Raw genomic sequence first — 27,375 nt, 5'->3', positions numbered from 1 at the left:
CTATGAGAAAGTAATGTTCTGATCGCGCTTTGAACTGCCTGGGTGCAGCTCGTTACATTACAGTGCGTATTACCACTACAAGGACAATAGAATTTTTTTTTTTAAAAGAAGCAAATGTCAAAATGTTTCCAAACCATCCACTTGTGATACTTTAGCTGCTTAGTTACACGATTCCATATTAATATAACTATCAAGTGATGTAAAATCACTACAATATTTATTTTTTCACAATAACAGCAAGTGGTGTTCTTACAACGTATTCTTAGAAAAGGATAAAATGTTCTAACTTTTTATGAAGTACAGAAAATAAGCTTCATAATAATGTTAGAACAAGCACGTTTAAACCAGAACCCATGTAAGTTACCAAGTTAAAGACTTTGATGCATAAAATATTTATGCATAATTAAAATATTTATGATGAAGGTGTAAAGTTGTGTACTTTTGTCCAACTGAGCAATCTTGTTTTTATAAAATATACCGACTTTTTAATGTTTAATGATTAACATGCTGTATTACCCTGTTTAAAATTATTAAAGGTCTAAAGAGTATACAACTTAAATTCTTAATTGGAAAAAGATTGTCCCTCAGCAATGACTGGGATTCAAAACCTGGCATTTTCTGGGGACAGCTCAAATGTGGTTCATGAGATGTTAAACTTTATTAGCTCCACCTGGTGCCTTGCCCACTGTGTTTTAACGCAGCATACCTCAAGCAATTGAATGGCTGGATCTGTACTTCCTACAAAAACTACTGCCTCAAAAAAACCCAGGAGAAAAATTGCTAAACAAGTTTCAGGAATAACAACCTATTGCTTTCTATGCAAAATAAAGAAACTTTACAAAACTGAATGAACAACAACAAGCTACACTTCTTTCACCAAATACTTCTTTTCCTCTTATAGGTGTCTAAGGATTCAGGTGTTGATTCTAACACTATGCAAGCTTCACCAGTCAAGAAACATTTTTCCAGATGTTATTCTGAGGAAATGTGAGACAACCTTTTCCTACTTATGAATAAATAAAATCATGGTCATGGTGAGCAGGTATGGGGAACCTTGAATTCCTTTGGTGTCTTTGTGATCCTAGGAGGTCCCAGACCGTCTGTAGGACTGGAGGGTTTGACTGTAGATGTGAGGGTAAGGAGAATCTCATCCGGGATGAAGTCATTCTTCAGGGATGTGGGTGTGGGATTTGTGGGTTCAAGCAGCGCCAATTTCTCCTTCAGTTCTGCAAGCTCTGCTCACAAAACACAACAGAAAAATCTATCATAATATACAGTTCTATAGTTATGTAATGTACTGAGAATGCATTTATATAAACTAGCAACTTGCAAAATTCATGGATAAATAACAATAACTTCACTTTATCCTCAAAGAGTCATAATGAACAAAAGATGCAAAGTGCAAAAAAGGATTACACACCTACATGGGTGGGTCAACTCAGACACATCACAACAGTAAGGTTATGCTGTAAATATCGCACGGTTTTTGGAGTGTGGAGGAGAACTATAGCACCTGGAGAAAACCCTCATGGATGCACGGAGAACATATACAGTAGATTCCACTCAGAAGGCACCATGGGTAAAACTGAACCCAGGGCCTAATGAACTTTACCGAATGGAAATGCGTTCAGTGAAGTACCTGAGAGGAACATTGCAAATTTAATTTCATTTGAGTGGAAGCTAAAGTAACAAAAGTTAACATTTTATGTAGCTGTAGTAGTTCAGGTGGGTAGCTGCGTCAGCATGCGTAGGCTGCAAAGGAACAAGTAATAGGTTTATTCCATGCTGAAAAAAAGAAGAAAGAGAACACAACGTTTAGGTCGTGGAGCCTTCTTCAGGTGTGAAGAACCTGACAAAGAACCTTCTTCACACCTGAAGAAGGCTCCATGGCCGAAACGTTGTGTTCTCTTTCTTCTTATTTTCAGCATGGAATAAACCTATTACTTGTTCCTTTGCATTTTATGTAGCTGTTTGGCAAACAATATATTTTGTCATGCCTACATACAGCATGTGCCCATATTATCTGATTAAGCTCTTGCAAAGTTACTGTAAATTCACCCTGAGTAGAACTCACTTGTGGAGAGGATTATGACAAATATGTTTATTTTTGCTGAGTTACATCACTTGAACATACAGTAGGAAACATAAAGTGAAAAGCTAAATATTAAAGTCATAATGGTCTGGCTGTTCAACCCATCCAGCTTGTTTGTTTGCTAGCAGCTAACTGAGAATGTAATTCTGCTGCTTCTTGAAATAAGCAACGGTATCAACTTTGGTAACATGAAAGAGTATACTCTCAGTGTTGTCTTTGAAGCCACTGTACATACTAAAGAGACACTGTGATCCGTACAATATCTTTGTCTCAATCAAAAAGGTCTACAGAAAGGTCTACAGTATTTATTCTAGAAATTAAGGCTGAAGACAGGCAATACATCAATTTAACTTTGAAGGTCTGAAGGTATAAGTAACACGTCTTCTGAAAGTTTAAAAAAAGCTGTGGTGCAAAGCAGTTACCTCTGTTGCGCTCTGCTATAGACATAGACTGGCTGGGCTTGATCCTTCGATCCTTTGTCTTTGGCACCGTTGGTGGCGAAGGAGTGGATGGTTGCTTTATAGACATTTGTAACAGACTGCTTTCTTTTCAGCCACCGAGATTAACTTGAACGTGATTTCTTCTAAGGAATAAAACAAATCGTTAAAATACATTTGTATTTCCAAGCCCTGGTCTCAACAAAATACTGTATTTTAATTTTACACGAAATGATAATTCAAACGCCAAGAAAACATCTTGCTTTCACTCGTCGCCGTGCAAGTTATGTAGTTACAACAGCATTACGATTTCGTTAATAAAAACCGTTATACTCGATTGATAACTCAAAGATATAATAATTTTTAAGTAAGCAGCCATTTGACTAAACGTTTCTTCGCTAAAAAGCATCTATAAAACCATTATGATTTATCTTTTTTACCTAAATTAATTCATTTTGCATTCGCTGTTTTACTCTCTGACTTCCTCGTTTCTATGGACGCCGTGTGGCGGTCCTCGCGTGTCCATAGAAACAAATATAGTAAGGGTGGCCTACAAGATGCCCGAATATTTTTTCAGCTTTTAAAGCTTCCTCGGGATTCTAAATACTCATTTATTGGCACTGTATGTATTATAGATACTTGTTAGCAGAAATAGAGTTGCGATACGACCGATTTACTCTCCATCCGAAAAGCAATGTTTTGTAGACGTATGAACGAATTCAGGCACATTGTAATACAAAATTGAGCATGTGTTGTATTTTCTTGTGTAGCGGTGAAAATGGTGCTATAATTGTTTAGATCTAAAAAAACGTGTTTCTTATGCGATTGTTTTGCTTTCTGAATAGAAAACACACTGAGCTAGCAAAACACTTTATTGGGCTTAAATTATCCTCGGAATTCTTTGTTACTACATTTGTAATACGTCTCTGACAAAGCTTTACTTTCTTCTCTTTAAATGGTATGTTTGGTAGTATATTTTCGTAGGGCTTTTTGGTTATTTCTCTTTACAGCATATTTCTCGATATTTTGCAAGACACTTGCATCTCAGTATAAAATAGTTTTTTTTTCCATACAATAGACTATCCACCTGAAAAGCAATGTCCCCGAAAAATATGTGCAAATGAAGACACGTTTCCACACAACACTGAATATGTATTGTATTTTCTAGTGTACTGGTTAAAATAGTGCAACTGACTTGTTTAGTTGTACAAAACATGTTTTTCGTACGATAGTTTTTACTTTCTGATGAGCAAACATAATTGCCTGCAAAACACTTAATTTTTCTTCAATATTCGGCGAAATTCTGTTACTTTATGTGCAAAGTTTTTCTGAAACAACTGCAGGTGCAAACAAGTCTCCACACAAAATGCTGTATTTGGTAGACGTATATTGTACGACTTCTTATTTATCCGTCTTTACAACGCATTTCTTGGTACTGTAGCGCGGCGGGTTCGGTGAAAATGAACGACAGGAATTCAGGCTCTTATGACAGCGCAAATACATGTATATCAGCACAGCAGCAACAAGAAGGGAGAAAACTCAAAAGAAACAGGCTACAACACAATAGGGTCATTTGGGGCACACGTACGTAGGTATAGGGTGGTAAGTGGGTACAGGTATAAAAGGGGGTGCAAATCCGGGGAAACTACATAAACTAGGGTGATCTTACAATAGAATACACCCTTTCCACAATTGGTCAGACTCCCCTAGTCCCCGCCCTGGTCACTACTACTCCCGTCCTGCCCTTCGCCACACACACTAGCCGGGTGCTCTTCTACTGCAATGCCAGGCGAGGGTGCCACACTGCACCCACCTGAGACATCGGTGGGACCCGACAAGGCTGCACACTTAATTTTCCAGTCTCTGCGGCACCCTGTGAGTCCGCCTGCTGCGTCGAGGTGGAGTCGGTCGGCCCGCAGCCTCGGTCCCCCCCTGCCCCTGTGGAATCTGGACCTGGCTGCTCCCCGGGCTCCTCCGCGCCTTCACGTTTGAGCGCCCCCTCACACCCCCTGAAGGGAGCCAGGCGGTCTCGGTGCGGGACCACCACCCATCTTCACTTCCCGAGCCAGACACCCCGGGCCCTTTCCATGCCGGCACCAGCTGCGGGCTGTAGACCCAGACGAGGTCCCCCCGGTCTGAAGGGGGTCCCCCTGCAGTGCAAATCAAAATACCGCTTCTGCCGTACCCCCACCTGAGTCAAATGGGTTCGAGGAAAGCTGTGCATTCGTAGCATCTGCTGCTGCAGGTCCTAAACGTAATCCAGCCTTTCTGGCTTCGCCAGCTCTCCTCCTGGCAGCGAACTGTACGCTAGGTCCACCAGGGTATGCAGCTCCCGGCCCAACATGAGTGAGTCCGAGGTGCACCCAGTGGACTCCTGCACAGTAGTCCAGTACGCTGGGTGAGGGGTAAGTGGCAGTACCAGTCTTGCTGGTGTCATGAGACCAGGGTGGCCAGTTGAGGGGAGAGTGTCCGATTGAAACGCTCCACCAACCCGTCGCTCTGGGGATGCAAGTTCAAGTTCAAGTTCAAGTTTATTGTCATTATACTCATATACAGGTATATGGTATAACGAAATGCTATTTAGCTAGCTCTCAGACGATAAGTAGTACAAAGAAAAAAAACAACAACAATACAATTGTATAACAAAAGAAAGACAGAGACAACAGGCAGTGTGCAAAAACAACACCAGGCAATGTGCAAAACAACAACAGGCAATGTGCAAAACAACAAAAAGGTAACAGGTAATGTGCAAAAACAACATCAGGTGTGGAAAAACATGCATCAACAGAATGAAATAAAGGGATAGAAATTATGGGGAGTGAGCTTTTTGACATGTAAGGTAGAGGTAGATTTCAATGTGTGTTTGAGTTTTTGGTAAGAAAGAAGGCACTGTGAGGTTCAGATCATAGGTGAGAGGTGAGGTGAGACTGAAAGAGGCTGGGAGTTTAATAGTTTGATAGTGCGGGGGTAAAAACTGTCTCTGAGTCTGGTAATCTGGGCCCAAATGCTCCGGTATCGTTTTCCAGATGGTAGAGGGTCATACAGTCTGTAGCTGGGGTGTGTGGGGTCTTTGATGATGCTTAGAGCTTTCCTCAAGCACCGTCTGTCATAAATGTCCTGTATAGATGGGAGGGCAACCCCAGTGATGGACTGGGCAGTTTTCACCACCTGCTGTAGGGCTTTGTGGTCAGCAGTACTGCAGTTGTCATACCACACTGTGATGCAGCCTGTCAGTATGCTTTCTGTTGTGCATCTGTAAAAGTTAGTGAGGATCTGGGGACATATCTTAGCCTTCTTCAACCGTCTTAGGAAGTACAGGCGCTGTTGCGCTTTCTTAATCAGACAGGTGGCATTGAGAGACCATGTGAGGTCCTCGGTGATATGGACGCCAAGGAATTTAAAGTTACTGACCCTTTCCACTTCAGTTCCGTTGATGTGGATAGGGACATGTCCGTTTTGCAGTTTCCTGAAACCAACGATCAGCTCCTTGGTTTTGCTGACGTTGAGGGTGAGTTGTTGTCTTCACACATTGACCTCCTCCCTGTAGGCCCTCTCATCATTGTCTGTGATCAGACCTACAACTGTGGTGTCATCGGCAAACTTGATGATGGGGTTGGTGTTGTGTTTGGTCTTACAGTCGGGGTGTACGGCCGGGATGCTGCAGGATGCAGTGGGGTGGTCTGCATTTTCTAAATCCCCAGGCGCTGGCAAACCCCAGTGAACACCTGGGACTGGTCACTGTGGATGTCCTCCGGCACCCACAGCCTGGTGAATATTCCCTCCATCAGGGCCTCGGCCGAAGGGTGTAAATCTCAGGCTACTTTGCAAAATAATCCATGGCCACCAGGACGTAGTGGTTGCCTGCCTTAGTGTGCAGAAACGGGCCCTGTATGTCCACCCTCACTCCTCTTGGGATGGCCCTTCTGAGCCACGCAAACTGCACACGTGCAGCAGAAATGCATCACGTTCCGGTGGCAGAGACCCCAATAGAAGTGGCCCTGGAGTCGCTGCAGGGTTTTCGCGGAGCCGAAGTGCCTGGCTGACCGTGCACTGCCTGGAGCAGTCGTGGCACCACAAGCTGTCACCCGACCTCGCCGTTGGAAGGTACCTGCCACCCCCGGCGCAGCACCCCGTCCCCCACCTCCAAGGCCTCCCACAGAGTGCCTTCATGGACTTGGGGTGAGGGGCTAGCTCCCCCCGTGTGGGCTGGGTCCCTGCTGCCTTCCAGCAGAGCACTGGCCCGATGTCGGGGTCCACCTCCTGCTGTCACGCCAGGTCTGCCAGGTCCACACCGAATGGTCCGCTCAGGGACATGGCTGTAGCGCACACTTCCCTACTGACGCAGGCAACCTCCACACGCTGCTCCTGCCAGGTGCAGTAGTGGCAGTCTGCTGCCTTGCAGGGTCGCCATGAAAGAGCATCTGTGTTTCAGTGTCGAGACCCCGCACGGTGCATGACCGTGAAGTTGTACTCCTGCAGGAACTCAATTCACCTAGCCATTTGGCCCTCCAGCTCCTTGAAATTGAGCAGCCAGGTGAGGGACGCATGGTATGTTTGCAGTTTGAAACGAGTCCCGAACAAGTAGGGCTTGAAATGGCGGACCGGGTAACGCAATGATTTCTCATGACGCTGAGCACATGGTTAAAATATGCGATTCCCCGCATTCCCCATCAGGTCCCTCCTGCTCTAGCTCTGCCCCCACCCCGATATCACTAGCGTCGGTATCTAGCACATAGAGTAGCGACGGATCTGGGAAGGTCAGGAGGGGAGCTCCCACCAGTGCCTCCCGTAGGCCCCAGAAAGCCACCTCACACTCCATGTCCCACACAAAACAGCACCCGTTCTCCGTGAGGTGGTGTAGCGGGGCGGCGAGGCTGGCGAAGGCCTGTACGAACATCCAGTAGTAAGATGCCAACCCCAGGAAACTACAGAGCTCTGCCACGGTGCGGGGTGTCAGACAGTTGCGCACTGTGGCTACTTTCCCCGGGTCTGTGGCCACCCTTTGTGGTCCACATGCCCCAGGAAAGTAACCTCCTGCCTCAGAAGCTCTCATTTCCCTGGGTTGAGCTTCAACCTGGCCCGCCGGATGCAGACCAACACTAACCAAAGGTTTGTCCTGCGGTGGGAGGTGACCTTCCTGGGACACATCGTCGGACCACGAGGTGAAGGACAGGGTGCTGTGCCGGGGATGGCAGGTGCCTTCCTGTGGTGAGATCCGGTGGTGCTGCAGCTGCTCTAGGAGGCAGCGCTCCGAGTGGTGCATGGTTAGCCGGACGTAGGGCACTTCGGCTCGACAAAAACCCTGCGGTGCCTCTGAGGGCATTACTATTGGGGGCTGTGCCACTGGGACGTGGAGCAGTACTGCCAGACATCTGCAGTGTGAATGGTGCAATTGGGTCCTGCCAAGCGCTCCCAGGCCTCCTTCCAGCAACATCGGTTGGAGGCTCCCATGGAGCTGGTGGGGGTGGACGTTTTGGGCCCATTTCCACGTACCGAGGCCGGGAACCGCTATGTCCTGGTGGCCGTGGACTACTTCACCAGGTGGGCCGAGGCCTACGCCTCACCGGACGAAAGCGCGCCTACGGTGGCTGATGCCCTGCTGGAGGGGATGTTTGCCAGATTGGGGGTGCCGGAGGATCTGCACAGTGACCAGAGGTGAAACTTTGAGTCCCAGGTTTTTACCAAGGTACAAAACAGAGTACTGTATCTGTTGTATTTTCTGGTATAGTCGTTGAATAGTGGTATAGAATTTAGATCTACAAAAGATGTTTCTCATGAGATTGTCTTGTTTTCTAAAGACACTATTGGACACATTCCTACACATTTCACATCAAACCAAGAAAATACGCATAAACATGGCCAAACAAAAACTAAATCATCTTCTTTACAAACTAACATCAAAATCTCAGCTAAAAACAACAAAATGAAAAAAACTTCCAAACAAACAAAAGCAGAAGAAAAGTGGTTTGAATCCAGAACTGCATACCGAGTCAGATATTAGCAACAATGTTCAGAAGGTTACAAAATGTCATTTTCAGCTCAAATAAATGCGTTTGTGCAGCCTTTTCCATCCAACTGTAACTACTGTGGCCAGAACTGCATACTGATTCAGATATTAGCAAACAATGTTCAGAAGGTGACAAAACGTAATTTTCAGCTCAAATAAATGCGTTTGTGCAACCTTTTCCATCCACCTGTAACTACTGTGGCCAGAACTGCATACTGAGTCAGATACTGTATACATCCAACTGTAACTAGTGTTACCAGACCTTCATACAGAGTCAGCTATTATCAACAATGTTTAGAATGCTACAAAACGTCATTTTCAGCTCAAATAATTGCTTTTCTGCACCGTTTTACATCCAACTGTAATTAGTGTTACCAGAACTTCATTCAGAGTCAGCTATTATCAACAATGTTCAGAATGGTACAAAACGTCATTTTCCGCTCAAATAAATGCTTTTCTGTACCGTTTTACATCCAACTGTAATTAGTGTTACCAGAACTTCATACAGAGTCAGCTATTATCAACAATGTTCAGAATGGTACAAAACGTCCTTTTCCACTCAAATAAATGCTTTTCTGTACCATTTTACATCCAACTGTAAATGTCGAGTGAGGCGCCATGAGAATAAAAACTGCGAAGGTATTAAAATATTAAGTTCTGAAGATCTTGTTTGATTCTTCATGATGCTTTTAAACTTGTATTAAACCCACAAAATTAGTATTCTATTTTCGATGCCAAAAGACACCTAATGTGGAAATTCGTTGCATGCATTGAGCTAAGTATCTGTATACATTTTGACTACGACCAAAAACCCAGTGTCATGGACGTCCAAAGGGACTACCCGTGGGGAGCAGGAGAGCGGAAAAAGACCCATATGCGTAGCGGCGAGATGGGAAAAAGGCCCGGGCTCATTAGTACAAAGAGTTCAGGAATGCCGTATAGAAACCTATGCCCTCAGGGAGCGGATGTGGGGCGCCCTGGTGCTAGGCGGGTCTCAGGACATCCGAACGTCAATGCTGAGCCAGGACAGAGTGCAAGACCCGGAAATATATAGCCCAAGGGAAAGAGAGGGACCGGAAGGACAGCAGACCGGAAACCAGGGACAGGACAGAGAAGGAGCGCCCTCTGGCTGCAGAGGGCGTGACACCCAGGATTATACCCACCATGGAAAACTGTAGCATTGAAGGTTTGAAATCTTTCTTGCTTTATTGAATTCATGTTAGCGGTTAAAAGGAAAATGGTCTGCTGAAGAGTAGACCTAAGCACAAACCTAACAGTATGTGCTTAGGTTTTATTTACTGTATGTACTTTGTAAGGGAATATGCATCTTTTATTTATGATGTAATAATTTGTGGATTCTGTTTAATCTAAATTATCTTTAGCTCAGTGTTTGTAATGTGTGTTTTAAATAGTTCCACATGGAAAGTAATTATGTAGCAATGTGAGAGTTACAAATTACCTCTGATTTGTGATGAAATGTTGGTGGTGAGAAGTGTGTGTTTTGGAATTTCCTATCAAAACTCACAGTTCTGTGTCAATATGGGGCCCTAACCTGAATCTGCATTAAATTATTCAAAATCTTTTTGGAACCAACACAGAGATTGATATGAAATTTATAAGACACCCAAAGCTATTTCAGTTTTTCTCCTCACAAGCTGCTTGAACAATTTGTGTATTCACAGCAGGCCAGCATATACTGTATTTTGAATCATGTCCTTTTCTAGTTCAATTCAATTAATTTCAATTCAATTTATTTTTATATAGCGCCTTTCACAACAAGGTTGCCCTAAGGCGCTTAACAATACAATTGACGATACATTTTGTCAATACGGAACAGAAGACCAGAAGACAACAGAGGAGAGGAACCAAAAACAACTTAGTAATGAGAGAAAAAACCTCTAGTGGTCCAAGGTCAACAGGTACCCCAACCCCTTTGGGCATGCTAACATTATATAGTTTAAAAAAGGAAACGATGAGGGTATTAATCCATCCATCCATCATGTCTTTTGTGTGTTAGTACTCCATGCAGATCTCTGTAGACCAGTAAATTCCTCCTAAACGATAGCTATATCCACGATGTTCCTGTTGGATCCATGGCAGTGATGCAGCATCCAATTCAGATGTTACCCAGCCCGGGCACCATCCGGACATGTGGGGAGGAGAATAGGATAGTTTGGTCAGAACAGATGTATCTACCTGGTGGGCCAACATAGAGACACACAATGGCATGTACAGCAGCACCAGCAGCCATGGTTGCAGCAGGCTATAATGTAAGAGTTGAACCTCTAGGTAACTGCATCAGCATGCATTGGCTGCAAAGGAACAAGTAAAGGTTTGTTTATTTGTTCTGAAAAGAGAAGAAAAGAAACAATGTTTTTGGCTCCACACCCAAAGAAGGCTCCACAGCCGAAACGTTATGTTTCTTTTCTTCTATTTTCAGCAGGGAATAAACCTTTACTTGTTCCTCATGTCCTTTTCTGTCAATTGTTCCTGTTTAAACACTACATATTGGTAAATTAACTCCAATTCTACTTAATTAAACAACATTTTCAAATTTAAAACAATTTAGCTAACTCCAAACCTGTCAGGCATACATCTTGTAATAATAACATTAAATTGTTACAAAAATATGGTCTTATGTCACAAAGCTGAAACATTGAACATTGAACATGATCAAATCACAGCATACTGTAAATGTCAAACTATTACTGTTCAACAATGGTTTATACAATTGTAAGTCAATAAATGATAGATGTTATTCTGGAGAAAATTAAATGCATTTCCCTTATTGAAATCTTGTTGGCATTTAGCCAAGTGTGTGTCAACATATTGTCACCAAAGCTTGAATCTGTGATGGCTGTTCTCCAGCCACAAATTTAAATAGCTTCTGTTCAAAACCTGTTAGGGAATGAAAATCTAACCTGATATTTATCATCCTGGACTAAATATTTTATTCTACTGTAAAATAATATTACTGTGTAAACAATGATGACAGCCATCTTTCATAATGGCTTTGTTAATAACTGGTCAATGTAATAAGCATCACATGTTTTAGGTCTAATCAGTAATCATTAATCATTTTTTAATAAATTGATACATTGATAAAAACACGTCTGAAAAGTAAATCTTATGCTGTTGAAAAGCACCTCAATTGACTCCAATCATATACTGTGTGTATAGAAATACATGTTTGCATTTTTGATCTACCCTAATTACCATACTCTTTGATAACCTAGTTATCTTGCCTGGAATTTATGCATATCTTTTTCAATATGGGTTCTGATCAATACATAGTAATTAAGCTGCTGTTGTTAGGGTTACTAATGATCTTCTGATGGTTGCTGTCTATTGTTATCAATTCTTGTCCTTAGCGCTATCCTAAACAATGTTGATCATAACATCTTTCGGTATAGATTAGAGATGTTTTTGGTATTACTAGAACTTTTTTGGAGGATTTAATCCTTATCTGACAGAAAATAATTTGCTTAATTTGTTGGTTTTAGTACCTATATGCCATTTGAGTCTGGTTCTTTGTATAGTAAGTATCGTATCAGTTTTACATTTCAGATTTACATTTGCACATAACTTGACATTAATCAAGCTTTCTGCTGTTTCACACTGCTTAAATAATGTTAAAAATATTTTCAACCAAATATTTTTTGGTTATTGATGCTCTTCATATTAGTCTAAGGACTCAGGTTAGGAATTTCTTTGTCAAAATGACCTTGTGTTGTGACAGTGTCGATTTTCCGTCTTTGTAACACTGCCTGTACACATCCTGCTTGATTATTGTGATGCCGTGCCTGTTTGTGTATCCGTACGGTTCTAAACAACTACAGTCAATTGCAATGAACTGAAAGTAGCGTACTAACAGGAGTTCATCCCGTTCTTAGTACGCAGCTGCATTCCAAAGTTGTGCTCCACCTTAAGACCAATTGCAATGAACTTTGCAGCTGTGCTTAATCTGCAGCATCGTACTAAACCTGTCCTCAATTGCAACAAACACAAAGTAACAGCTTCTGCCCTCAGAGGTGACTAAAGTAGCAGACTAACTTAAACCAATGGTTTAAGCAATTTAGTACCGTACTTGGCGTAACGCTGCATCGCATTAGAAGGCTCCCGAATATAGTGGAAATAATATTGCCACTACATACTGATATATCTGTCGCTTGGGAAATTATTGTAATATTTAATTAAAATTGCTTAACATTCATACCACATTTATGAATAATGAAGTATGTGTGTATTAACAAAAGAGTAATTTACTAATAATTACATTTAATGTCAATCATTATTAGTAGCTGTGAATTTTAAGATATCCTAGGAAAGAGAGTAGAACTTAAGCAAATAGTTATATAAATAGATTATGAGCCGTTAATGTGTTCTATAAAATCTGGGAGTCAACTGAATATATTTGTTAAATATTTTATTGTGATGGGTCTCCATATTTGTGGTTATCAGAGGAAAGTAGGGATAATGAGCAAATGGGTGGTACATAGAATAATATCTGAAGGCAAATGCAAGCATACATTAAAGAAAAAAAACGATGATGGTGCTGGCTCTTGATGGACTGGTATGCAAACCAAATGACAGAAAAGGAAAGGGTTGTTTTAAAATTCCAAAAGCTGTCATGATTGTAATCCCTCCTCTTAAGGGCGCTCCGGCCCTTTCGTATTTTAGTGGATTACATGCACCTGCCCCCTGTTTTGTCCATATTCATTTAAGGCAGGCACTGCTGCTATGCCTGGCTCAGCACTGGGAGATGGACACCCGGAAGCCTGCCTACCAGCGGGTCCAGGAGAGACCCGCTGGCATATGCTTCATTACTGCGTCCTGACCATCTGAGTCCGGGGCTCGGATTGCCTGGCCTCAGATTTTATTCTCTATCCCTGTTCTGGATCCCGTTCCAGATTTTAACTGTGTTTGTTTCATCTTGGATGGATCCCCCGGTTTTGGACTTTGGACTGCGCCCCGGATTACCCCTTTTGGATTGTCTGGACCTGTTTGCGCTTGCCATGCCCACCAAGCCCCCCGAAAGGCTGACTCTGCGCTCTGACCCCAAGCTTCTCTCCCTGTCTGTGTGTCTCACTGAGAGCAAGTTGGGGTATGTGAAAAGACAAATTCCTAATACAATAAATTGTATATGGCCAATAAAGTGATCTTATCTTATCTATCCTGCTGTACCTTCCCCGGATGTCCTTCTCCACTTACTTCCGGATTATAGTGTCTGCATAGGGTCCTGAACTACATTTCGCAGGAGCCTGGACTGGCTACCGTTAAAAAAGCTCATTCAATGTGGCTTCTTGCATTTTTATGTTATAGTGCAGCTCTTGTAATGTTGCAGGATTGTGCACAGGTGTCAGAAGATACCATCATAAAGAATAATCATGGTCACCCACAACAACTCCAGAATACAATCCTTCCTCAAAATTTGATTTCAGACGACTGCTGTCAAACTTTGAGCAACATATGTACTGCCAGCCCATCCTGCTACCACGTTGAGAAATCTTAGGTTATGGTCACATACCATTTGACAAATAATCGAAGAATACCAACATCTGTTGATGTAAACGGGATCTTTTCTTTGCCTGTGAAAGCGAATGGGGATATGTGTACAATCAATAGCACCAACTCTTGGGATTCCGGTTTTAGTGTAAAAAGCTGTGCAGATACTACGTTGCTCCTTTTCATTTGGCATAGCAGGTAGATCGTATGTAGGGCCGCAATGGCTGCAGCGACTCTGTGAACTGTGCGGCAAACTGTGATTTCGTGTGCTTTTATAACATCGCCATCACATTGAAAAAAGATCCAGTGGCAAAAAACCACAAAGCTAGTTGAATCTTCAGTATCTTAATTAGTCTTCTGACACCATTCTTTGTAAGCCCGTACTGCATTTTAAGTTCCTGTTCGCTACATGCAATGAATGGATTATACAAATTGTGATATTGCCTGGATACAATTCGGGCAGACTGTGCTGTTCGAGTCCATAAAACTCCATCGTAGTAGCTCAGCATCTTCACAGATTTTGAGTGACTCTGTTAATATGTTTATGAAAGAAAGCAACGAGAACACCTGTTGTGGAGCATTGTAATTTGTTCCAAGTGGCCACTCATTGCCTTTGGCTGCCGGCTGAGCAGACTGTGGAGGGCAAAAGATCAGGACTGTTACCAAGATCTTTGAGTAATGAAGCTAGTTTATTTATTACATGTGTAATTTAGAAGCACTTTAATAATGGCTTTAAAATATTGCATTGCTCAAAAATATTTGCTGCACAGGCAGTTTGCAAAACTCATTAATAATGACTATTGTTTTTAATTAATTCACACTTCAAATACCTTATAGTGCAAAAGCTATGCAAACAATATTAAGTGAAAGATCACAGCTGACTATACAGTAACACATCGTTAGTGTATAGCCTATAAATGCATCATTTCGCTTTATAAGAAAGAATTGCAACCATGGCTCTTTGAGTTCAGAACTACACATTGGCTTAAAAAGTTTATTTAATTGAGCTTATCAGGAATGTTGTGGAGACAGTGGACTCCACAGCAATGCTGAGGCGAATCAATGCTTGAACGTCAGGAACTACAGTAGCAGCTTTAATGCCAGCTTCCCAGATATACTGTAGTAGATGGCTATCCAGCATTAACAACTTAAAAAGCCTCTGGAAGAGGCTAAAAATCGAGGCCCGCAATGCCATGACACAGCAACATTCCCTTCGGTCGTCAGGCAGGCCAGTACCACTTCTGCCCCATCTGTATGCAGAAATAAGGTGCTATTGACAGTGACAGCACTGGAATAAATACACAAGGTAAGACTATACATTTCTTTCAATACTGGGGTGGCTTCTTTGGAGAAGCAAGATGTTTTAATTTTAATGTTAATGTCTCAGTTGCCAAAATTACTCCAACCTGTGTTCAACGTGAACACCAACTTAGAGAACTGAAATCATACAGATTTTCTTTCTGTGCAGGCTCACATGAGCAGGTATGCAACTGAAAATAATAAAATGATACTGTTTGGTACTTTAAACAGGTGCTGTAAGTGAAGATGGAGCACATTCCAAAGGAGCTCAAGTAAGTATGTCATATAATGCTATTTTTGTATTTCAGCATGTACACATTCTTACTACTCTTGTATTTTGTTTTAGGGGGCACAGTGGAGTGGAGAATCCAGTGCTGGAGCCTCACAAGCTTCTGTGGGAGACTCTGCCTCCCTCTCCTCCAATGCTTAAGTTGCTTTCCAGTGTTACGTTAAATATGGTACTAAGTTGCTTGAACCATATGAAGAGGTGGTTTAAGTTAGTTCACTACTTTAGTCACCTCTAGAGGGCAACAGCTGTTACTTTGTGTTCATTGCAATTGAGAACAGGTTTAGTACGGTGCTGCGGACTAAGTACAATTGATCTCCAGTATCCTCAAAACACAGCTATTAAGTTTGTTTTCACTGCAATAAAACTATTTTGTAATAACCACATTAATAGTGTAATGCCAAAAATATTTTTTAAGACAAAAGCTTCACAATGTTTGAATAATGTAGGGAGACAGGGTTGGCGAGGAATTCAAATTCCTCTCAGCCTTCTGCCGCAATGCCAGGCGAAGGAGCCACAATAATATATACAGTATATTCTTACCAGTAAAACCAAAACACAACCTCACATACTATACAGCACAAAACACAAGACAACCTGAGCTTTTCAGAACTGTGTTTCATAACTAGATATATCAGCATGAAGCAAATGAACCTTTTTTTCATAGTTATATTCATCTCGAGTTTCAGTTTAGACAAGCAGGAAAACGTATCTATAATTTATTGGTTCTCCAGCAAAATACAAGCGCAAAAGTAAAAATTCACTAAAATACATAAAATACATTTTACCCTACCTTGAAAAAATGTATTAATTTTACTGTTTTTACTATGAAAATTCACGAGTTTCTAAAAAGACTGCAACTGCCAAAGCCTTGTACATTCAAATCAACTGGCTCTTATAGCATGCATGTGTAGATTTTTTTATATCACTTAACCTGTTTATTATGTGTACTGTATATGCTAGGTATGAGTGTATAACACCAAAAAGTGCACAAAAGTAAAAAACATTTCTTTAAAACTGTAAACATTATAAGAAGCCTTTCTAGGGCTCGCAGTATTGGCATAATACAGTAAAAATGTCTTCTTTTATTGTTTATTATTATTTATTTTACATTTTTTCGAAAGGCTGAGAAAACCAATTCATGGCCTATCTTAATAAAAATGATGCAGATTTTTCATACTTGTTCAATCACTTTCAAACTGTTTTTCATGGTAGTAGACATTTTAGAGTAGACCTAGATAAATACATTTATATCCTAATTATCCTACAACTTGAGAAATGGATTTTTGAAGAAAGACGATAATATGCATCTGTGTTTTTTCCTGTTTTTGTTCTGGATATTTCTTTTAAAAGTGTGTACTGAAAAAGACATATAAAAAATCTGAAAGTTCAGACAAGATGTCCAAGTGGTTCCCTTTAATTCAGTACCCCAACTAGGTCTGCACTGTGTGTAGATTCCAAGATAATTCAAGAACTTAAAAGGTGCATCCATTTTTTTACATAAAATGAGTTTTAGAACTGTAAAAATTAAATTTTACTAACATGTGAATATCATATTATCCATGGTAACTTTACTTCGCTTTGATTGGTTAGAAAAAGAAACATTACCATTCCGCAAGGAATAGGGGGTAATTCCCTATAACAAAGTCAGCTCCAATGCGCATAAAGTATTCATTAGGTTAGCTCGTGAGCACTCTTGTGACATGCTGTTTAGAGATGGGACACCCTTGCAGATCTGAGTGGGAACACACATATGAAGGGCACAAGACTGCAAGTGTGCATATTAGCACACAGCCTATGAACAAACAGATCATCTAATTGGGCATAAAGTGAGTACATACTGTACAAGGTTACGTACAGTACTTACTCTTTTAGACTCATCATTAGACCTTTAGAATGTCTTTCTCTAAAATGCCATAATGTAATGTTGCAGCCGGTTGCAGCTGTGAGGATGGTGAACCATCAGAACCCAAGTGCAAGTGACTGCAGAGCGGCAGAACACCCAAGGAGACCCAACTGATTGAGAAATCAGATCCTGGAGAAAAGGAAAGTGTAAACAGAAGGGTGGTAATAAAATAATTAATTACTGGCCGACGGGGCTTAAACAGCCCAGGCTGGCCAATAATGAGAAGGGAAACAGAAAAAGCAAAACAGAACTGACTAGCAGAGGAAGAATGGCCTCCATTGGTCAGGAAGAAAAGAAACCAAGTGAAGCACAATGGTCCAGAAGATGCTGGCTTTCTGCATCCCTGGCAAATAAACAGAGAGGCTGAAATGACAAAGTGCCAGTCCAAAATTAGACCACCCTAGCCCGCTGACTGGAATGTGGGACTCGGCTCCGGGACAGAACCAGCTACTGATCCCCCAGAAGGGAAGGGTGCTGCACAGATCTGGGAGGCATCGCTCCAAGTTGCCAGGGGTGCAGACCGGCAAGCCCACAGGCCGATGCACTGGACTGTAAAAGAAAAAGTAGTATCCTCTGGAAACAGCTGTGCTTTGCCCCACGGGCTTACTGATAGGAGAGGTCTCACCAAACTGGTGAGGCAGGGAACTCCCACACAGTGGTCCAGTCAGAGGGCCCAGAAGCCGGTGATTCAAGGTTCATGCCCTTATGGGGGGGTCTCCTCTTCCTTCCAGGTTTCACTCTCTGACTGAGGCGTCTGGGTGTGAATGGAATCGGATACCTAGGTGTCCACTGGACCAACCCGGGGAGACATCTGTGAAGAACAGGAGGCAGGGACCCTTCTTAAATCCCTTTTAGCTGTCAGAGCCCTGGGTCAGCACAGCTGCAGGGAGTGGTCCTAGTCACAGCTGGGGAACAAGAATCCTCAGGGAGGCCAGGCTAACAGAAACTGAGGCTGAGGCTTTAGGGAACTGGAGAACAGATGAGTGAAGACAGGACAGGGTGAAATAAATACAAACAAAACAGAGAACTAAAGTGCAGATGTGAAAACTGAAAGGGGGTGAAAAGAGCAATGATGGAGAGCCGCTGAAGTTGGGCTTTGTCTTTAAATAGAGAAAGAGAAATTGAGTAGGGAATGGAATAATTGTAATTAAATGCAGATCACCTGAAGGGGACAATGCAGCAAGTCCTGGAAAACCGTGAGTCCTCATGAGAATGTGATGGTTTCCCAGGGTCACTGCTGGATGAGAGAGGGCTAGCCTGAGTACAGATGGATCCTTCCCTTTTCCTACTGTATATCCATACAGTACAAACACTTCCATTTTCAACCTCACAGACCTGCAAAAAATTGGTTCCACATGCTATAACAATTTATTTTTGCTATTTTTAAAGTATAAGTACCACTATACTTGGGTTTTTTACTCATCATTGCAGTGGCTGGGCATTGGAGGTGTCTTTATATTTCTCTTCACACTTCTGCTGATAATGGTCATTATTATGAAAAAAAACCACACGAACTTCCCACCTGGTTCCTGGGCTCTGCCCTTTGTGGGAAATGTCTTTAATGTTGATCCCATTCAACCCCACATTTACATGAGCAAGGTCAGTGCTTTTTTATTCCATTAACTGAAATATAGTCATATTATCGTGAGTATTGTAAAAGAACCACAGATGACATGTTGATGTTATATGATATGTTAAATGTTTTTACAGATTACAGTTGACTAGGGGCTTACTACTTCTGAAAAAAGAATTTCAAAATATGGACACAGCTAGCTAATTAAAATCTGGGTACCTCATATACCTAGAATTTTAGCTACCCTGAGTGATAACTTGAGAGTTTAATATGCTGATTAATCCTAAATTCTTAAAACTGAAATGTACATTACATTGTTATTTTAAATGCAGATTAGACTTTTCCCTTCAGAGGTCAGTTGTACATAAAAGCAGACAAATCAATAACCAACACCAGCTGAACTCTGTGATCAGGGCACTAGTACATTTAAGGACAACTACTTCTGATTAAATGAAAATGGATACTAATAACTTGACAAATGCTTAACCATTTTTATATCCCTTTCCAGTCAAATTATTTTATAAAGATACAAACCACACATTACCACACACAATTCAACACTGAATATTATTTTCTGTATTCAATATTAAGACAAAAAGTTTTTAGATGGCATGAGTAGTTTTCTAAGTGAACAATACACTTCTGTTTTTAATCATAAGAATTTCTTCAGCTTGCTCACCATTATGGAGACTTATTCAGCCTACAGCTGGGAAGAAATAAAAGTTGTGGTAAACAGCCATAAACTTTGAAGGAGGCTCTTCAACCAGGCAGACTCTATCTCTGGACATCCTTCAACACCTTTGTTTTATCACATCAACAAATGTCAAGGTAAATTCTTTTTTTAAGAAATAGGAATAGCCACTTATTTTTTTTATACAGTATCTACTCAGTTTGGTATTATTAATTGTTTAAGACTTGACTCTCTGGAAATGTCTACTACACGCACACAGAAACCACAGAAAAGCACACTCACCTTACAGAGCCCCACATTATATCTTTCCACATGCTCCTGAGAATTAGAATTGATTGGAAGAGCTCACTGGGGTTAGTGCATACTTGCTGGTGTCTTGGATTTTCATACTTTAGTTTCTGACTTTAGTTAAATGCAAACACACCAGGACTCCAACCAGGAGATTGAGGTTTCCACTTCTTCTTCCTGTTAAACCCCTTGGTTAAGTGTGCAAGTGTGTTAAGTGTATGTTTTAGGTCATCTTCTTATGGCAGCCCAATGAGTTTGATGGTGTTGTTTTGGACATTGAAAGACAAGATGTTGCTTTACATCTCAGAATTAATTCTGCTGGTGCCTACTCATTATTGACATCATCAATAAAAACCAGTGAGCCAATGGCAGCTATTAATGCCTAATCCATGACACTCCCATGCTTAGATGATGCTATATGCTTTCATGTGGTGTGTTTAAGATTATTTGCAGTCCCTATCTACTGTTTTGCCATTCTGTCACTTTGATAAAGGTTTAAGTTCATCACATCTGTCTCAAAACCTTTGTTCCAAAACTGTTGTGGCTCTTCTTTGTACTTCTTTGCAAATTACAATGTGGCCTTTCTGTTTTTAGAGGTTTATATTTTGCAGTGTAGCCTTTGTAATTCTCCTGTCAAAGTCTTCTGCACACAGTGAATTGAGTTATTACAAATGTATAAACATATCTTACTTATTTGCCTTTTATTTATGGGCACATTTACATTTACATGACATTTACATATAAATACAAATATTGTATATTGAATAGCCAGCAGCCATATCACTCTGCAACTTACAACTGGCAACCCACTGAAGTTAAGCAGGTGTGAGCCTAGTCAGTACCTGGATGGGAGACCTCCTTGGAAAAACTAAGGTTGCTGCTGGAAGAGGTGTTTGTGGGGCCAGCAGGGGCCAGCAGGGGGCACTCACCCTGCGGTCCATGTGGGTCCTAATGCCCCAATATAGTGATGGGGACACAGTACTGTAAATGGGTGCCGTCCTTCGGATGAGACATAAAACCAAGGTCCTGACCCTCTGTGGTCATTACAAATCCCAGGGCGTTTCTCGAAAAAGAGTAGGGATGTAGCTCCGGCGTCCTGGCCAAATTTCCCATTGGCCCTTACCAATCATGGCCTCCTAATAATCCCCGTCTATGAATTGGCTTTATTTACTCTGCTCTCCTCCTCACTGATAGCTGATGTGTGGTGAGCGTTCTGGCGCACTATGGCTGCTGTCGCATCATCCAGGTGGATGCTGCACATTGGTGGTGGTTGAGGGGAGTCCCTATTACCTGTAAAGCGCTTTGAGTGGAGTGTCCAGAAAAGTGGTATATAAGTGTAAGCAATTATTATTATTAGTATGTTTATGATTATTTTTATTAATACTTACAATATTCAATACTATTATTGTAGCTATAGAATTCAACAAGAATAAGACTAAGATTATTTTAACTGGCTTATACCATCAAGTCTCAAAATTAGACAGTCTAAAACTCACTTTTGGTGATACAGAAATAGTTCCTCAAATTATTTTAAAAAAAAAGGTGAATTTTGATTCTTTCCTCTCTTGAATCTCATGTCTGCAAAATCTGCTGCACATCTTTCTTCCATTTTCAAAACATATTCCATTTAAGACCATTTCCTTCTCTTACTAATGCCAAGGAAATTAAGCTTTTATTTCCTCAAGGCCAGACTACAGCAATGTTTTGCTAGTTGGATCATCCAAGAAATAAATTTAGAAGCTACAGTATGTCCAGACCTGTGCTGCTCAAATGCTAACCAAGTCTACAAAATCCAGAATATTTCTCCTTTGCTGAAGAACCTGCACTGGATACCAGTCTGTTACAGGTCAAACTTCTCTTATTCACCTACGGTGCATGGTCTGTAAGAAGGGTGCGTCCCAGAAGAGTGTCATGGTGGGGTGATTGTTAAACTGACGAAGAAGGGAAACATCACCGATTGCAATAACTGGTCTTCTGGACCATATTAATAAGTCGACTACGTGATGCGGTTGACGCAACACTGCAAGAAGAACAAGTGGGATTTCGCAGTGGGTGATCATGTACTGAACAGATATTTACGCTACACAACATCATTGAACAGTGCATTAAGTTCCAGAGACCAATATTAACACATTTTATTAATTGTAAAAAAGCATTCAACAATGTACACAGGGAAACGCTGTGGAATATCGCCAAGTTCTATGGCATCCCCAGCGATATATTGTCTTCAAAAATATCTACCTAAACTCTCGTTGTTGTGTGAAGACAGATACTGGTGTTACTAACTTTTACCATTGACCATCGATATGGTCATCAACAGCAATTAACATTGACACAGAAATTCACCTGTATAAAGCCATACAGTACCTACAGTACATACCGCGATTTACGCCAGTGAAACATGGAAAAGAATGTCTCGAATAGCACAGAACCTGAATGTTTTCCAACAGTGGTGCGTGCGAAAAATACTTAACATCACCCACTGCAACCATGTTACAAATGAAGAAATCATACAAAGAGCCAACTTAGTGACAGAACACATACTCCGGCTGGCAGGCCATATTCTACGCCTACCACACCACTGACATCCAAAGATCGTAATGAGATGGACTCCACAGGGCGGTAAAAGGAAAAGAGGAAGGCCAATGCAGACTTGACATAACATGCTCTGAGAACATCTACAACATGCCAGCATTACGTGGGAAGGGGTAGAAGATGCAGCAGCTGATCGTACACGCTAGCAACAAATCGCTGCCCGCTGTGCTTAGTAGCACAGGAGGACCTAAGCTAAGCCTAAGACTACAAACATTTTGCCACATGTTTATAGTATGACATACTGTAGGTACTTTGTTACAAACCCCATGCAGGATTGAGATGAATTCTTCACAGTTCCATACAAATCCCCTTTTTGGAGAAAAAATTGAGATACTTGTCACCCATCTCTTTCAAAGTTGCTGTTGTCCTCAAGGTGGCATTCCTAACCAATTATCTCCTTGCCCGGCTGCTCAGTTTGATCTAAGCAGTGTCTGGGTGCCTTCCATTTCTGAATTCTGAATCCCCAATTAATGATTGATTTCACTATGTTCAAAGACATATTAAGGGTATAGTAAAGGGTAGGGCTTAATTGTATATATTAAGGGCATAGTGAAGTGTTTTATACCCTTCTCCTAAACTATAACTTTATACATACAACTGTATCTCTAAAGTATTTTGAAAGCTCCTTTATTTTCAGGATTCAGTCGTTACTTTCGTTACTTTCTGTCTGAGGGACCTAACAGAAGAGTATTTATTCTGAAATAATGTGAAACACCAACTAATTGTTTGTTTTAAGAATTTAGTAACTGCCACAGCAAAGAGTTTGAATATTTGTTTAATCATTCCTTTTCCACTTTTCTTTCATATTGTTGCCTCTGTATCCAACTACGTAAGTATCTCTAGGAATCTAGACATAATGGGTAACACCTGGCTATTGTCAACTTTTCCAGCTTCAAACCAAAGGGGTGTTTGGCTGAAGATGTAGAGGTTGAGATTCAGTGATCAAATCAATGATGAAGTTAAACTTAGTTCAGAGTAGATGATTAAGAATCAATTAACAGTCTAGGAAAAAAGCATAAAAAGGTAAGACAAGGTTTAAAAAACAAAGAAAATTCTGTAAGACATTTCAGCATTATCCTAACTGTTTAGAATTGTTAACCATTTTTTCTTGTTTCATGTAGGAAGACTTTTTGATCCTCATTTAAAAAGTAACATGGCTGTCTTCAACATCATCTGCTCCATGAAGCTTGTCTGTAGATTTGAATACGATTCACACTTTCAAGAGCTGCTATGTTTAATTTTGTATGCTTTTTATTTGCAAGGAAGTATTTGGGACAAGGTATAGAAAACTGTTCCTGTACATTCCTTAAGCAGCAAAAGCTTCATAAGTAGTTCAGGTGGGTAGCTGCGTCAGCATGCATAGGCTTCAATGGAACAAGTAATAAGTTTATTCGATGCTGAAAAAAAGAAGAAAGAAAACACAACGTTTTGGCCGTGGAGCCTTCATCAGGTGGGAGAAAGACAAGGCAGTAAGCAAAGGTAATGTAGCGGCAGAGCAAAGGCTGGGAGAGAGGAGGAGTGAGAGGCGGGAGCAGGGGACAGAAAGAGAGGCCAATTAAGAGGTGTGAAGTCAGAATAGGTGTAGAGAGGTGTGAAATGAAATCTCCAATGAATGGAGAAAATGTAGAAGAAAAGTAGTCTGTCGTTAAGAGAAGGGGGAAGGTGTGATCCTAGCTGCAGGATAATTTTGGTTTCTGTAGTCTTTCTGATGTATGAGTTCGGAAAACCGTCTTTGAGAACACAGACGGAGAGATTAGTGTGGCCATCGCCATCAGAGGTGAAATGGGAAACAATGGGCTTGGAGAGATCTTTAATCTTAACAGCCCTAACGTGTTCTCTGAAATGGTCTCCGAGTCTCCTTCCTGTTTCTCCAATGTAGATGGCTGGGCATTTACTGCAAGAGATACAGTAAATAAGGTTGCTGGAGGTACAAGATGCCATCTGGGTGATCCGGAATTGTCCTAAGGGGCCTTGAATGAGTGTGGTGTTAGATGTGTACTTGCAGGTGATACAGCAAGCTCTGTTGCAAGGAAAAGTGCCTGGTGTGGATGGTTGCTGGGGGCGGTTAAGGGAGCTGTGAACAAGAAGGTTGCGCAGATTAGGTGGTCGACGATATGAGATGATGGGCCAGTTAGAAAAGAGGGTCCCAATGGAGGGATCATCCTGTAGGATGGGAAAGTTGTCGTTAATAGTCCTGGGGATAGGAAGTGTGTTGGGGTGGTAGGGAAGTACCAAAGGAATGCGGTTGTTACAGCGGAGATTCCTGATTGAGTTCATGGTCCGAGGGGTGTTTTTGGCTTGGGCAAGGGCCCTGTCAATAACACTGCTGGGGTTTCCTCTGTTGATGAAAAACATCAAAGTACATCTTGAGGGCTTAGTTCTAGAAGTCGATGTTGTCGCCGTATAATCGTCGTAGCTGAAGGAACTGTGAACAAAGGAGAGAGTTTTTAGTGTTTTGGGGTGAAATGAGCTATACAGGAGATAGCTGTGTGAATCTGTGGGTTTGTAATAAACCGAAGTGGAGAGTCAGGGGTAGTTGATGGAGAAGTTGATGTCTAGAAACGGAAGAGTAGTGGAAGATATGTTAACCGTATATTTGAGGGAAGGGTGGAAGTTGGTGAAATGATGCAGAAAGCACTCAAGCTGGTCGTTGGAGCATGTAGTGGCACCAACGCAGTCGTCAATGCATCGCTTGTAGAGGTCAGGGACATAGCCAGTGTAGGAAGCGAAGAAGCGTTCTTCTACCCAGCCAACAAAAATATTGGCATAGCTGGGTCCCATTCTGGTGCCCATGGCAGCTCCACTCACCTGTTGGTAAAAGAGGTTATTGAATGAGAATGCATTCTGCAAGGCGTACCAGGGTGTAGGTGGGTGGATCAAGCACTGTGTGTTTGTCCAGCGTGTACTTGAGGGCTGTAAGACCGTCATTATGGGGAATGACGGTGTAAAGAGATGTGATGTCCACAGTAAAAATGTAGCAATCGGGGCCCTGAAATTGGAGATCATTAAAAAGTTGGAGTGCGTGGTTGGTGTCCTTGATGTATGAGGGAAGACCTTTAACCAGCAGTCTCATGAGGCTGTCGAGAAAGGCCGAGATGTAAGTAGTCGGACAGTTGCACGCTGATACGATGGGGCATCCAGGGGTGTTTGGTTTGTGGATTTTGGGGAGGAGGTAAAATTGAGATACCTGCGGATGTTCAATGATGAACCGGTTCGCCTCCTGGGGGAGCTCCTTCCTGCTGATAAGAAGGGAGATGGTGGATACCACATCCTTTTGGTAGTCAGTGGTAGGGTCATGCTGGAGAAGAACGTAGGCAGAAGTGTCAGTTAGTTGTCTAGAGGCTTCAATGATATATAGGTCCTTATGCCACACCACAACAGCGCCTCCTTTGTTTGATGACAATATCATCTCTGTTGCGGAGAGACTGGAGCGCCTAAATTTCTCCTTTGGTGAGGTTGGACCTCTGTTTACTGGGTATAGAGTGTGTCTTGGGAGCTTGATTGTTGCATTGGTTAATGAAATAATCGACTGGTGGAAAACAGCCAGAGGGGGGAGTCCAACAGCTCTGTTTGGGATTAATGTTGTTAATGACATCAATAACCGGATTGTTGTCAGCTGCCTGTGAAGAGGAATTGTCAGCAAAATGTGCTCGGAGATGGATCCTGCGGTAAAAGCGGTTAAGTTCGACATTGGTCTGGGGGATGTCCAGCTTCCTGGGAACTGGTACAAAACTGAGGCCTTTGCTGAGGAGGGATTGCTCATCCTGTGAAAGGGAAAGGTCAGAAGGTATAGTGACAACAAGGTTAGGACTGGTGAAGGTGTTTGGGGTGTTGATGGTTTTTTTCTGTAGAAGATGACCGAGTTTTTTGTCCTTCTGTGTAGTGAGAGACTGGTAGAGTTTAGAGTTGAGAGATCTAATGAGGTTAGTTATAAAGGGAAGACTATGTGGAGCCTCTTTGATGATGTTGTCGGAAAGGATAATCTGTTTTTTGAGGGAGAAAATGGTAGAAAGCATTCGTTTGCTAGAAAATTTTTTTAGAAGTCTCTGAATGTTACTCTGGGTGGTATCAGAATCATAAGAAAAGGTATGACAAGATCTAGAAAAAGATTTTGAGGAAGACATAGTGGGTCGCAGCAGAAGATTTAATTCAGCTGAGCTTCCTTGTGGATTCCTGAATGGATCAGATAAGGCAATCTTCTCTGGAGAACAACGTCTCTGGTGAGGAAGTCCTGAGCATGAGGGGTACTAGCTGGTCAGAAATGCTCAGAGCCCTCCAGCACAAGTATGTGCTGGCACACTCTCACTGGCACCAGCACTACAGTTTTCATATCTGGGACATCTGCTGTTCAATCAGTGCCCTACCAGGGGAGAAGGGCAGGCTGCTTTGCTTGCTGGCTTCCTTGTTCAATATCATTAGCACATCATTTCCCCTAAAGGCACAGCTGCTGCACAGGCAGTGGTCTGCTCTCAGCCATCTTGCACCAACACACCAAGAGACCTGCAAGATGCTGCTGTGGACAAGCACTCCTGGGTTGGGCCACTGATCTTGATCTCTCTCCATTTGTAGACTGACAATGGAGATGTTGATTCTCCAGTCCAGAGCAATAATTTTGCAATCCTTTCCAGAGCAAGGAGCTGCAGTAACTCTTTCAGGTGGCCTCAGTCATGTTCTTCACTCATGGCATGAGTTGTTT

At 41.9% G+C, this 27,375-nt stretch overlaps 1 protein-coding gene and 1 pseudogene across 1 annotated transcript in view; both read right to left on the bottom strand.

Annotated features, from left to right (window-relative positions):
- Positions 1-2,620, bottom strand: part of axdnd1 (axonemal dynein light chain domain containing 1) — a 58,018-nt gene extending 55,398 nt beyond the window's left edge. Inside the window, exons 1-2 of the mRNA XM_088927561.1 lie at positions 2,515-2,620; positions 1,054-1,235 (exon numbers count right to left, since the gene is read on the bottom strand). Coding sequence (XP_088783687.1) covers positions 1,054-1,235; positions 2,515-2,620 — 288 coding nt within the window. The remainder of the gene's footprint in view (positions 1-1,053; positions 1,236-2,514) is intronic.
- Positions 2,621-24,302: 21,682 nt separating this feature from the next.
- Positions 24,303-27,095, bottom strand: LOC148823670 (uncharacterized; annotated as a pseudogene).
- Positions 27,096-27,375: the final 280 nt, after the last annotated feature.

The sequence above is a fragment of the Atractosteus spatula genome, chromosome 11 (assembly GCF_055471065.1).
Source record: "Atractosteus spatula isolate fAtrSpa1 chromosome 11, fAtrSpa1.hap1, whole genome shotgun sequence".
Lineage (NCBI taxonomy): Eukaryota > Metazoa > Chordata > Actinopteri > Semionotiformes > Lepisosteidae > Atractosteus > Atractosteus spatula.
This window is presented reverse-complemented; position numbering and strand designations above follow the sequence as displayed.